Source organism: Cyprinodon variegatus, unplaced genomic scaffold, assembly GCF_000732505.1.
Source record: "Cyprinodon variegatus isolate N-32 unplaced genomic scaffold, C_variegatus-1.0 Scaffold188, whole genome shotgun sequence".
Classification (NCBI taxonomy): Eukaryota; Metazoa; Chordata; class Actinopteri; order Cyprinodontiformes; family Cyprinodontidae; genus Cyprinodon; species Cyprinodon variegatus.
The window spans coordinates 88,519-102,121 of record NW_015150641.1 but is presented as its reverse complement, the minus strand read 5'-3'; the positions used below and the strand labels follow the sequence as shown (position 1 = coordinate 102,121).

General features: G+C 37.5%; 1 protein-coding gene across 2 annotated transcripts in view; it reads left to right on the top strand.

Moving 5' to 3' along the window:
* samd10 (sterile alpha motif domain containing 10) overlaps positions 1-13,603 on the top strand; it is a 77,189-nt gene that overhangs the window by 49,067 nt on the left and 14,519 nt on the right. For both annotated transcript variants that reach the window (XM_015379249.1, XM_015379248.1), the window contains one exon: positions 8,656-8,824. In XM_015379249.1, coding sequence (XP_015234735.1) covers positions 8,656-8,824 — 169 coding nt within the window. The remainder of the gene's footprint in view (positions 1-8,655; positions 8,825-13,603) is intronic.

Below are 13,603 nucleotides of genomic sequence, written 5' to 3'. Positions count from 1 at the left end.
GACAACAAAGCATACTTCAGCCTCCTAAAGTCAAGGTCCTGTAAAGACCAAACACAGCAAAAGATGAAAAAGGACAAAAAAGATGTGGAGTGAGAGTGTCAGGCAGTGGAGGCTTAAATATATTTGGACTGAGTGGAAGAGGATATGGGACATGATAGATCAAAGGGAGCAGTGAATTGAAAAAAAGAATGTGGCTTCAGTATACAAACAGAATGGTCAATGGGGAACTACTGAGAAAGTCAGAGTTTGGCTTTGGAAAGGATGGGTGGAAATGCATCAAACTATTTTTACTATAATACTATTACAGAACTTCTCTTTTCGTCATTTATTGGAGACCTTCACACTGAAATATTTTTATTTAACAGCTTGTGTCTCTAAAAAATGGAATTCAACAAGCATCTATTTTCTACATAACCAACTCTTATTCAGAAACCTGGAACTCCCTCGTTTGTGGAATTGCCTCATCATTCTTTGGCTAATGCTGAACCTTAAAAGACAGTCAAACCTTTTGCCTTTTTCATATTACTCATATTACACATGTTGCAATCCAATCATCACTGTAGTTTAGAGAGAATTTTCCAGTGAGGAGATCAGCCACAAGAGAGATCCACGTTTAAGGTCAGAGAATCTGTTAGCTTTGCATGTTCTGCTCATATTTCACCTTTATAGAAGAGTGAAAGAAAGCACATGTTAAAAGAAAGCCTGTTACATTTTAAAAGAGGCTTCTTGTCACACTGAAATCAGAAATTTTTTCTATGTATTTCAGTGAAAATTAACTGTATATCGCCATTAGCAAACTATTATCCCTACGATGAATTACAGTGGCAGCTTTATACTGTTAAGATTAACTTCTTATTATAGACAAGGAAGCCGAGCAGATTTGATAGGACGATGGCTGGAGCTAAAACAGGGCAGTATCAGAAGGAAACTTATTTTTCTGCAAAAGCCTTAAAACTGAAGGTTTACCTTCCAGCAGCATCACAACAGATTAACATCTTTGTTAAAATCCAAGAATTATTTTTTGCTTATAAGCAGTAGTCCAGTTGTAAAAAAAATAATAAAAAAGGGGGATGGTGTATTTTTTTTTTTGAAGCATTCATAACCTAATTAATATATTCTATTAACCTAAAGTAATATGCATGGTGTGGTTGTTACATGTCAGGTATGCCGGCACCTTACAGTAGAACTGCAGTCAGTCCCTGGACTGGCATGGCTATCACTGCCCCTACATAGTTAGGGACTAATGCAGAGGACAAATTTCCCACTGGGATCAGCTTCTTAGTCATGGTAGGCCACTTCTTTGATTTTACTTTGGAAAATCTTTGACAATGAACCTATTAAGATTTGTAAAACCTCCCAAAACATTACAAATGAATATCTGAATCCTTTCAAGTATATTTTATTCAAATTCAATCGATTATATTGAAGCAGCTAAATTCTGAAAAAAACTGCTTACAAATTCAAATACATAAGAATTAGCATGTAAATGAAATAAGCATATATAAAATCTAATATTTTACTAACTTTTATTTTATAAAATAGACTGTCTATCAGAAAACCAGTATTGCTTCCAATGGCTAATTTAAAGTAATCTAAGCTACATGCTGGCAATTAATGAGTTAAAACTATTCTAACAGGTCCATTTATCAGACAACAGGCATCCTGCAAATCACAGGAGGGACCTTGCAGTCAGATGTCAGACATTGACATCACATTTGGCAGTTCTTTCAAGATAATAATCTTAATAATCTGTTGTGCAGATAATTACCTCCCGCCCTAAACTCATGCCCATTGATGAGAAAACAGATTGAAATATGAACGAAAAGGGAAATTTTAAACATATTCTTAATGTTTTCATATTTCTTATACATGGAAGCCTTAAAATTGACATTGGCTTTGCCGCATGGCCGTGATGCTGTTCAGAACAATACAGCTACTTGGAAGCGCACAGCCTGCCAAATGTTAAAATGGCAATATTATTCCCATTACTGTTAATATGTAATAGAAATTTACACATTCAGTGATAAAATGTCACAGGGGATGGGATGGGGGATGGTCATTTAAGAAGGAGGATTATTTTAAGATTTTTTTAAGAAGAGGGATGCCATCCCCCCCTCATCCCCCCTCAAGTGTTATAAAACCTGCAGACATTAAGAAGCATTAAACGTTTCAAATATTGCTCAGGCAAATTCTAATCATATTAAGATTTTAAGGGGGGGTAAAAAAAAAAACAGAACCTTGTGAAGCTTGAAAAGAGTTGAAAAGTTTTTAGAAAAACATTGTGTTTTGTTTTGGGTAATGGTCAGTGATTAGTTGCTTTCCAATTTTTTCTTCAATTTTTAACTTCCCAGGTGTGTGTGTTTTGTGTCTTACAATTATTTCCTGATCATAAAACATACTGTGAATCTGAAGGAAAAATACCATAGCATTTAGATGAAGATTATGGAACATCTTGTCTTTTTAGCCTAACTCAAAATTGATATTTAGTTCAAAAGGTAAAAAAATATATATTAATACTAAGAAGAGGGACTGACTTCCCGGAATAAGGGTTTCAACAATGAAAAGCAATGGACAGCATATGAGAAGTTTTGGAAAAATTTAAATCACTGGATGCTTTACCTTATAAAACCAGGAATCTAATCTGGGTCCCATACATTCAAGACAATGACTTTAACTACTAACCACGACTCCCAATTAAACTTTTGACATATTCTGAAATCTGTAAGAAAACCAAAGACCTGAAATTCAACCAAAACAAGGAGAGACCTTTAAACCGTTTATTGGAATATGAAACTGCCACTGGTTGGGAGGGATTCATCAGAGTAAGCAACTTGAACTTCTGGAAGGAGATTGGACATTTTATGACCAGGCAAAAACAGAGGGAAATGGGACAGAGGGACCAGCTTTCTGAAGATGCCGGTTTGGAGTGGGACATCACTGGTGGACCTCAGAGGATTCCTATATCTGTCAGGGCTGATTTGGAGGAATCCTTCTTTGACAGTTAATCGTTGGTCCAGGGGAATGCAGATCAGTGAGAGCAAAGACAGGCACAATGAGCAAGAGGACAAAACTTTAGACTTTAGACAGATTTTATTTGTCATTTTGTTTACACAACTGTAAAACAAAAAGAAAATTCGTTTGGAAACAGCTCACTGGACAATTTCATCTTTTTAAAAGTGCAACCTTGTAAAATGGTAAAAATGACTGTAAATTTACAGTTCTAACATTTTTTTTACAATAGAGTATGGAATCTGAGAGCAAGGTCAGAGTCAGTGCCAGGGGATACAAGATTCAGAGACAATCCAGGGGAGAATCCGAGAGTCTCTAAAACAGGTTAGAGATCCAAAACCAGACTATGGCAGGTCTGATAGGGTTTAGGAAGGCTCAGAGAATCAGGCGGCAGAATCGGGTAAGAATCAGGCAGATAAGCGGACAGGAATGCTGGAAAACACCTGTCTGATGGCTTGTAATAATCTGGCACTAGTGACTGGTCTGAGAGCTGGTTATATAGTCAGGTAAGCAGGTGAATCTGATGAAGGCTTATTGGAAACAGGGCAGAGGTGACAGGTGTGTTGAATTCTGATTCAAAACAGAACTAGTGCCAGGAATCATGACACAAAAGTTAATGACAAGAATAAAACTAAATGCTCATCATGATGTCATGATGTTTTTTAAGAGATCTGACCCACATGCAGGAAACCACTCAGAGAACCAGAGTAAAAGTTTAACAGGTTTATTGAAATAATCAATAAGGTGATCCAGGGTAACTTAGAGAGCTGGTGAACCAGAACTGGAAGTGAGAAGGGAAGTTCAGAGGTTAGCTCAGGGTCCGTGGGAACTTTGAACAACGTCTTGCAAAAATCAGAGATGAACGGGACTCACGTTAGTAGAAAAAGGTTCTCTTCTCAGAATCCAGTCGGTTTTATCCAGAGATTGGGGGGCTCGTTGAAGGGTGGACAGGTTCTTGGTTTGGTTGGTTCCTTGAGGAGCTATGGAGCAGACTGCCACTTAGATTTCCAGGAGAACTCGAGCGGGTCGTGTGTAGATTAATCCCCTGCTCAGTTTGAAGCTCAAAACAATCCTTCCAGGGGGAGAAGGCCAAAAAATCCAGTTTGTAGGATGACTTCCCAAAACTGGCAAACACTCTGGCGACAAGGTAGTGGCAGTCCACCGCTTAAGAGTCCTCCGTAATGAGCACAACCAGCTGCAGGTGTGTGGGAGGACCAATGAGAACAGGGCGCCACCTGGTGGTGGAGGGAGAGAACACAAAAAACAAACAGCCCACACACACTGGATTCCTAACACATGACAGTTCTATTTGCCAGACTATTCCTCTTATTTGAAATGTATTTATTATCTAGCATTATTTAAGAACCAATTCTTTAACAATAACAATTACTACTTTGTTAAGATTAACTTTTTTTTCTTTTTTTTAAAGTGTATATCTGTTAGGGGTGTAAATCACATCCATCATGGCGATTCGATTCAGTATCAATTTCCTGACCCAACGATTCGATTATTTTCGATACTCAAGAATACACCACGATTCGATTCGATTAATCGGTTAAATTTTTTTTTTATTATTATAACTTTTTTTACACCTTACAGGCTAAACAAAGTTTCAAGTTTGAAATAAATCAATGAAAGCTGTAATATCATTATGCATTTTCTTTAGAAACAACAGTAAATAACAGAAGTAGAAAAGTTGCATCAAAAAATACTGCAAAAATACTGCACAATATCAGTGTAATGAGTTCAATGCAATACCTCGGCTCCAGAGAAACTGTCCAATATATTTTTTTAGAATGTAATAAATATACTCAGGAAAGAGAGATGTTGCATAGAGAGTTAGACAGGAATAAAAATAAACTAGATATAAGGGAATTGTTTCAAAGGTCATCTGGGGATGTAGATTTTGGGAGTATTTTTAATTTTCTAAGAAGAACGGGTATTTTAGGGAGAATATAATAGTTTGTCTGGTCCATACTCCATTCTGGAAGGTGGCGGTAATGCACCTATAAGTTGTTTGCCAACCACCATTAAAAAAAAGAAGAAGAAGAAGGCTCCAGAGTGTCGACGTCACCGCCCCCTTGAGAGACGCTGCGCTGCACGTCTCCCAGATTGTAGCTGACCGCAAACAGTGCAGCAGACAGGAGGCCGGCTTGTTTTGTTTTTATGACCGAAATTGCGGAAAACAACTCGTGAAGTTTGACCTGTTAGAAGAGCGAGGTGCGCGAGAACGCTGGGACCCTTTTTCCAGCTGGATCTCCGCTCTTTTTGGCCCTCATGTCCCTCCGTCGTCGGACTAAACTCGCCCCCACTTCCTCGCCGCCTCTGCTGTATCTAGACCCACAGTGTGTAGCTCAGACCACGCTTCAATATTGAGTATATTTTAAAAATGTCTGTGTTAAGCTTACTGCAACACACTGCTGTAAGAGTATAACCAGGAAGAGCGGTAGGAGGGCAAAATAGGTTTAGCGGCACCGCAGCACGGGAGGATTACGCCCAGGAGCAAATGGATAAAAATAGACCGGAGGAAAAAAAAAAACATGAATCGATTATCTTGCGGACGTGTCGATGCATCGGATCGTCGGCTTTTGGATCGATGCATCGATACAAAACGATTATTATTTACACCCCTAATATCTGTGTACTAGTTTTTACTGTAACATCTGTGTCTGCAGTGGTCTCTAAAGGTTAAAAATCTCAGATGACCTGCATCGGATCAAATGAGATGTAATTTACTTTGACTTTGTCTGATTAGATTGAATTCACTTAATATTTATTTATTGTTGTTGTAAATTTCCATGAAAATAAACAGCAAGTATGTTATTTTCATGGAAATAAATAAAAGAAATCTACTATACAAGGGTTTGTCTTGATCCAGATGGTTTGATTACTAAAAAATTCTGTCATTGTCCCTGAAATATTTTTCCACATCTCCCAGCTTTTTACAGTTTTTTTATAAATATCTTAAAGGCTTAACAGACCCCCACTACTGATGAAGCCTCTGCCCTGTTCTTGTCTTGTCTGTCTTTGTTCTATATGTAAAAAATGAGGGACCTCTTCCAGCTGGACAGAAGTAGGTCTCAGGAGGAGTTGGGGAGTAGCAAAGGGTGAGTAGGGATGAGATAGATCTGGCCAGAGGAGATACAGTCTGATGGATGGCCAACAAATGGAGCGAGAAGAGTGAGGAATGAGAAAAGAGAGAGACAGAGGGATGATTGGGAACCATTATTCCATTTCCTTCTTGTCTGGCTTCTACATGATGAAGGTCATTATTCACATACAGAGTATAGCTAACTGTACAGCTCACAGCCTTTCCACCTTTTTTCGGCATATTTTGTGTGTTCACCTTTTCTGTTTGTTTCTTTTAGTCTCATTCATTATGTTTTCATTGTACACTGTACAGGTAAATCAAACCTAATATAAACCATTTCACACTTAACATGTCAAAATGGTTTCTCAAATGGTTTCCCAATGCAAAGCCATATAGCGGGCTTTACATTCACTCATCTGCCCTCTGAATTTAAAAAACATCATATTCTTAACCCATTTGTGTTGAATATAATGTTGGCCATAAGCTTAAATTCTTCTGTAAAGGTAATGAGAACAGACTAGCACTCTCTTTTGAATTGATACTGTCCAAAGATGAAAAAAAAAAAAGTATAATTCTTAGTTTGGTTAACTTTCAAACACTCAAACGACATTAATTAATTGATTCAAGTTAAAGCGCAACTATTTTTTTTTTTTTTCGTCATTTAATCATCCATTTCCACTACACCCTCAACTCAATACCATCTAATGATTGGACTCAGCTGTAACATTTCAGAAGCTGATTTGCTCAAAAACGTGTGTGTAATTGGAAAACAAGCACACTGGGGTGGGAGGTCTTTTTCAATTAAACCCAATAAAGCACACTTGGTTGACCAGAAAAACACTAATAAGTTATTGGAGCTGCTTCTAAATATGCAGTGTTTACTGCATTCTGTGTCTGTTACTAATAGAGACATGCAGCGATTCTGTAAGCTTACCATTCTGTTATCAATGATGAAGCATCATTGATGTTTGTTTGATATTAGGCTGAAGAAACTGTCTGTGTCACATTTGTGCATATGACATTTCAGCATACTTAATCTCATTAAATAGAGTGAGTTATCAAGTAAAACATTAGGCAATCCTTTAGTGCTGTTCCACTAAAAATAAGCCAAAGTCTTTGTTTTAGCATCAGCTCAGTCAGAATATTAGTGAATGAATTAAATAAGTCTCACTAATAAAGAGAGTTGAGGGGATGGGGATAGTTGTGTTTTCAGGTCTTATTAACAGGTTTAGACTTCTTGATATCTAAATTAGGTTCAAGGAAATGATGCATACATAGAAATGTTTTAACATCAAGCCATTGTAGGTGTGCGATGAATAAAATACAAAAAAATTATAAAAAAGACAAAATAGAGCTATCAGACAAAATCTTAAGAGAAAGAACACAACAGTGAGGTGAAAACATGTCCCTAATTTAAATCTAATTCTCTAATTCAACATCTGTTTGCCTTTTTATACCCACAAGCTTTTAAACCTTAAGCCTACTAATGAGTCAAGCTGCTGCATGTGGAATAATTGTGTAATTAAATTTGTTTTGCACAGGAGCAAATTATTTTCTAACAGGATTTTTAGCAGATAGGTCAGAAAAAGTATCTTGGGTTTGCTTGAGCTGAACAAATAAAAAAAATCCAAGCTGTCTGTATAACGATGTGTTTGTATTTAGGTTTCCTGTCTCCATTTGCACTACAGTGAATAATCTTGTTTGATATTTTGGCATCCATCAGCTTCCACTTCCCTGGGAATGAGTCGCAGGGGACAACAGTTTCAGCAGAGACTCACAGACTCCCCCTCTCCCCAGGCCCTACTCAAGCTCTGTTGGCAGCTGAGAGTCATAGTCCTTCTATTGTGTCCTGCGCTGTTCCCTGGGCCTCCTCGTGGTCGGACATACCTGGAACACCTCCAGAGGGAGGCATCTGGGGGGCAACCGAATAAGATGTCCGAGCAACCTCAGCTGGTTCCTCATATGGTAGAGTATCGGCTCTGTTCAGAGCCTCGCTTGGATGGAGCTTCTCACCCTAACTCAAGCCACCAATTTAACTTGGTGGGGGGGTCTCAGTGCTCAAATGATCCCAGAAGCTATGTTATCAAGGCTTAAATTACTCTGGTAGGGTCTCCTAAGCCAATTAGGCTCATGTTGCCCTTATGATGATAAAGAAGCCCTTATGATGGACACAAAATTGAGGCAGGCGATGTTGCCCAGTACAGTGGAGCCAGGGACCTCACCCTGGAGCTAGGTCTGGGGTTTGGCTTTCCTCCTCATAAGATACGGCTGGGCCAAGTCTAATCCTTTTCCCCATTGAACCCAACACCTGGAGGGGGAAACCATGAGGGACTGATGCAAATAGGATTTGATAGTCTTCAGCGGCGGAGGCCTCTGTGACCTGATCCACGGATGCTTGTTCCATCCTAACTTAACATAACCATAGAATCCTTCATATGAATTAAGCTATAGCAAAAACATAATTTCTGTTAAAAAAAAAAAAAAAAAAAACATCATCGTTAGGTTCTATACATTTTTATGATTGACATAGAATACCTTTTTTTATTCTGTTTCAGCTGCATCCAGGTGAAGCCTTCACAGTCTATCACACCAGTCCTACACTGTCCTGCCTGTCCAAACCTGTGGTGCTGTGGACTCAGCAGGATGTGTGCAAGTGGCTGAAGAAACACTGTCCTCACAACTACCTGACCTACGTAGAGGCCTTCTCCCATCACGCCATCACAGGTACAGCAATCAACAAAAAGCACCCTTAACGGATTGTGTGGAAGTTAGGGTTGGTATGAGATTTTCATGGTTTTTGTAATGAGAGGGAAAATGCAATGGTTTATCATATAGCGCTGATTCAGTGGCGGCTGGTGGAGTTTTCTCCGGCGGGGGGGGCAATAAATTTAAAGTAGATGTATACCAAAAACCTATCAAACGTATACTAAGTCATCAGACCAGTATACTTCTATGAATGCCAACAACAAAAACATTATAAAAACACTTTATAAAAACTAAACATAATTTCATCTACGGGGTTACTTTTTGTACATACATTTTGCCCTTCTGAGGCTTTGTGAAGGCAAATCTGTGTTTTGCATGGTCCAATATACTGTCACAAACCTAAAAAAAATAATGTACCAGTTTAAGAATGGAGAAGCTCTAAGTGAGCTTTATATTTTTTTATACATAAAAAGTATTTATTTTCTCAGAATGTGTTTATTTATTAGCAACTATGCAAATGAACTAACATCTAGAAAAAGTACACTATATTATATTATTTTCCATGGGAATCCCAGATTGTTCATGCTACTTTGCCTTTTCTAAAAACTGCTTTAGATCAGTCCTACCTGTCTTAATCCATGCTGGGTCAGATCGTGACATCTGAAAAAGGATGCTGGGAAAGCAGAATAAAGTGTTAGCCTCCCTGCATGCAGTTAGCCAAGTCTTGTAGCTAAACCAGGTCCTAGAAAAAGACAAGTCTCCGGCTGATCAGGTCCAAATGATTTCACCTCCAGCTTCTCTTGGTAAGTTTGCTTTAAGGGACTTACCTTCCACGACTCGACCGGTCAATCAGCAGCACTACAACTGTGACGACAGTTTCTGTCACCTCAGGGCCCAGCTCTCGTGCGCCCGGGCTCTCCTATGCCTTTGTATTGCAGTACAACTTTTAATGAGAGTCTAGGGCGGAAATACGTAATAAATCCGGTGAAAAATGAAACAGCTTTATTCGTCATTAAATATTTATCTTGCACATCTAAAAGATATATATCAATATACTTTGAAATATAAAAATTTTTATTTGTAGTTTTTATGTATGTCTTAATCAAGGTCATTGAGTGGGTGGGGCGGTGCCCTAGGGCCCACTATTGGCCAGCCGCCACTGGGCTGCAGCTATGAATTAGTTTTTCAATTTGATTATCCTCAAAAGATACTTTTTCTAAATTGACATTCCTCAATAAATAAAAGTGAAATATAAAACTAAACATGAATTGCATATTTTCAATTAATTGTAAGTGGAAAACAACTATGGAGGACCAGCTCTACCATGTTTAAAAATAAATACAGAAAAAAAAAAGATTCTCAATAAAGCATTTAATGCATCGATAAAGCATGCTCCTATTTTTTTACAGAAATGCAAAAACAACAGGCAGAAATAAATAGCATTGAGAAAATAAACAGGGTAAAAAAATACAAAGGAAGAATAAAACAGACAAAAATATTATAACATGCACATAAATAAATACTTAAAAATAAGTAATTAATTAATAAATTTGAAGCTTATTACGGACAATAAATAAATAAGGTATTTATTACAAAGCCAAATAAAGACGCTAATTAAGAGATATATATACATTTATGTCTCACTGTATAATTTAATTTCTGCCTACATTTATTTCATTTTTCAGGGCAATTAATTGTATGCTTTTTTATTTACTGAGCATTTATTCATTTCTGTATTTATTTTTAAATACGGTAGAGCTAGTTCTCCATACAGTACACAACAGCAAAATTCAACTCTAAAATGTATTTTCCAGATGCCACACTGTAGTAAATATAATCACAGCAAGCTGAATTAAAAATCAATTCACTTAGGACAGTGATTTTTGATTTTGATTTACTGAAACACCTCCCTATAATAATACATTTGCAAGTACATATGTGTATATTAGCAATTGCACACACTTGATCATTTACTGACTTTTGTATATTAACTGAGGCAGTCAGAAGATAATGACTAAATAATACTTATTTAGCTTTTAAGCTTTTTAAGTCGGAGGGTCCAAAGTACTTTAAACTATGTTCAATCATTTATGCACTGATGGTTGACAGTTACATTGTAGCCAGAGCTGCCCTGGGGCACGCTGACAGAAGTAAGGCTGCAGTACAACAAAGCACTCTGACCACCATCACTAGGAAATGGAGGTGAGGTGTTACCCAAGAATACAAAAACTGAGATGGGGTCAGGGTTTGACCTTCCTGAATCCTTCCCTCACTACTGTTGCCCCAAATGCATCAAAATTAGCAGCAAATATAGCTTTTCTGTGCTCATTACATAACCTGTGCAAATATATGGATGCCAAAAAACAAAACTAAAAGTGAATTAATTTTAACAGCTGTCAAATCCATTAGAGGATTTTTTTTTTCTAACTTGCTCATTTATCACTGGTTATCATAGTGATATCTGCTCATGCTCCTTGGAGCACCTCTGGAATTCACACCCCAGTGGAGCAGAGAGGAGCGAATGTAGTGCAAATTTGAAGGGTGAGAAGTTGGTAGTGGAGAGGAGCATAGCAGAACAAGACACAATGCAATTTAAGGGTTAGGTAGCTCCTCTGCTGTCAGCTACTCGCTACACTAGCTGTTCTAAGTGTAGTTTCAAGCTTCATTTCAATTATGCGTTTTTCTTCTTTATTTTCAATGCCATATAGCAACTGTGGTGTTTTTAAGGATTTGAAAATATTTCCAAACTGTTTTAAACCAGCTCACTCAGAGCGCAGAGCTGCAGTTGGGTTGGGGGGTTGCACTTCATTACTTTATGTTCCGTTCTCTTTTCCATACACAGATTTCTGTTGGATTTATGTAATTAGCTGTTTTTCATCTAATTTGTCGTAATTAACTTCTAATATCAGTATTCAAGATTAGTTTTTACTTTTCAGTGGTCTGTAAAGAAAATATCAGATTTTTCTCTTGGACCAATAGATTTTTTTCAAAATACAAAATAGTTTAGCTGTTCTGTTTTACCAGGGTTTACAAAAATATGCATTAAAAATGCTATCACTTAGATAAAATTTTAGGTTATGTAGCTTAGCATTCTCAGGTTGAAAGGGATTTCCACTCCATAATCTGCAAGTGAAACTTAAAGACTTAAGTTAAAACAACACAAAGCTGGAAATAAAACAGATTTTCCTTATTTAGTTAAAAAACATATAGAAAAATATGAAGGTTCGTCTACTTATTGAAATTATTCCCAAACCTTGACAGACCAAATGGCAATTTAGGGCTGCGCAGGTAACAAATTGCTGAATGGTGCCGTAGGGTCAGTTACTAGTCAGGCTACATTTGTATGTAGACACACAGGCTTTGAGAGGATACTTGCTGTATGTAGGCTACGCACTAGCTTTAAAGTTAACAAGCTGAGCGGCAAAATGCTTGCAGGCACTTGTACCTGCTTTTATTTAGATCTCAAACTGTTTCTGTCTGAAACCTTGCTAGCAACATCATGGTCTGATTAGTCATAGAAATAATCCTACTGTCAAGTATCCCAGGAGCAGATGCATTTCTACATTCTTAGATTGAAAGCATTAAGGTAAATATGAAAATGAGAGAGAATTCAAGCATTCCATTAGAGATGATATGCAGCACGCAAATAGTAAACTTAAATTCAAATACATCAATAGCTCAAGTAATAGGAAAGAATAGAAAAAAGTAGCAGTCCATGACTCCAAATTTGAAGTTTGTTGCAGTAAATGTTAAGGGTTTGCATTATAAGTGGTATTTCTGCTATAACTGGGGGGTCTGCCATGTCTTGTTGCACCTTTTTCATTAACGTAAGATAAAGAGCCTTACGGCAGCACGTTATTACCGTATGAGAGCAATCAAACATTGTTTACATGAAAGCCAGACGTACACTTCAGTATGTTGCATAAAAGTAGCAAACTGCAGTGAATATGCAACTGTACACTAGTTAATATAGATATTGTACAATAAAACCTACCTCTGAAGAAATTTGGGCTAATATGCATTTTCGCTATAGCTCTGGGATGCAAGGCTGGGAGGACAATCAGTGTTTATGACAGTGCTATTTTAAAAAGCTCCTGTAGGTGGAGCACTACTCTAACAGCCATTCTTAACATTAGAAAAGCAATCTCTGTGGTGTGACTTCAGGTTTCCTGTGACCCTGAATAGGAAAAGATTCATGGTTCGTGTAGAAGTGTTCCCATCACAATAAACAATTATTTGGTGATTACATAAATGCTTTGAAGAATGCAATACTCGAAAAAAAAAAGAACAAGAAAAGGAGTCCTATTTGTGAAACTGAAGCCAAACATTATTTTTTTTTGTAACACCTTTTTCTTTTCGGACCACTTTAAGAGTCATTATTGTCCCCGCCAAGGTAGAATTGGTTCCCATTTGCCCGAAGACACCATTAATACGCAATTTAGTTTGAAGCCAAATTGAGGGAAGTATTCTCCATCTAAAAAAAGCTTTTGTTTTTGTGTCTCTTTTCTCCCTTTGACAGCATACTTTCCCTATCTGCAGGCTATTATTAGGAGCTGCATTAAGTCTGTCTGAAGGGAATTGATTTGAGCTCCATTCATCTGCTTTGTCTCATTTGTACACACTTATTCACAGAGCAGGGGCAGAGGGGTTTTCTGGGACATTCTGGTACTGCTGTCGGCAACCTTGTAAAAAACAACAGGAGTTTTGAACAGGCAAGGCTAAGGTGTTAATGAGTATATAGACCTACAAACTAGCTCCTTTCAGTTTGGAAAATTCAAAGTATAGTTACAAAAAAAC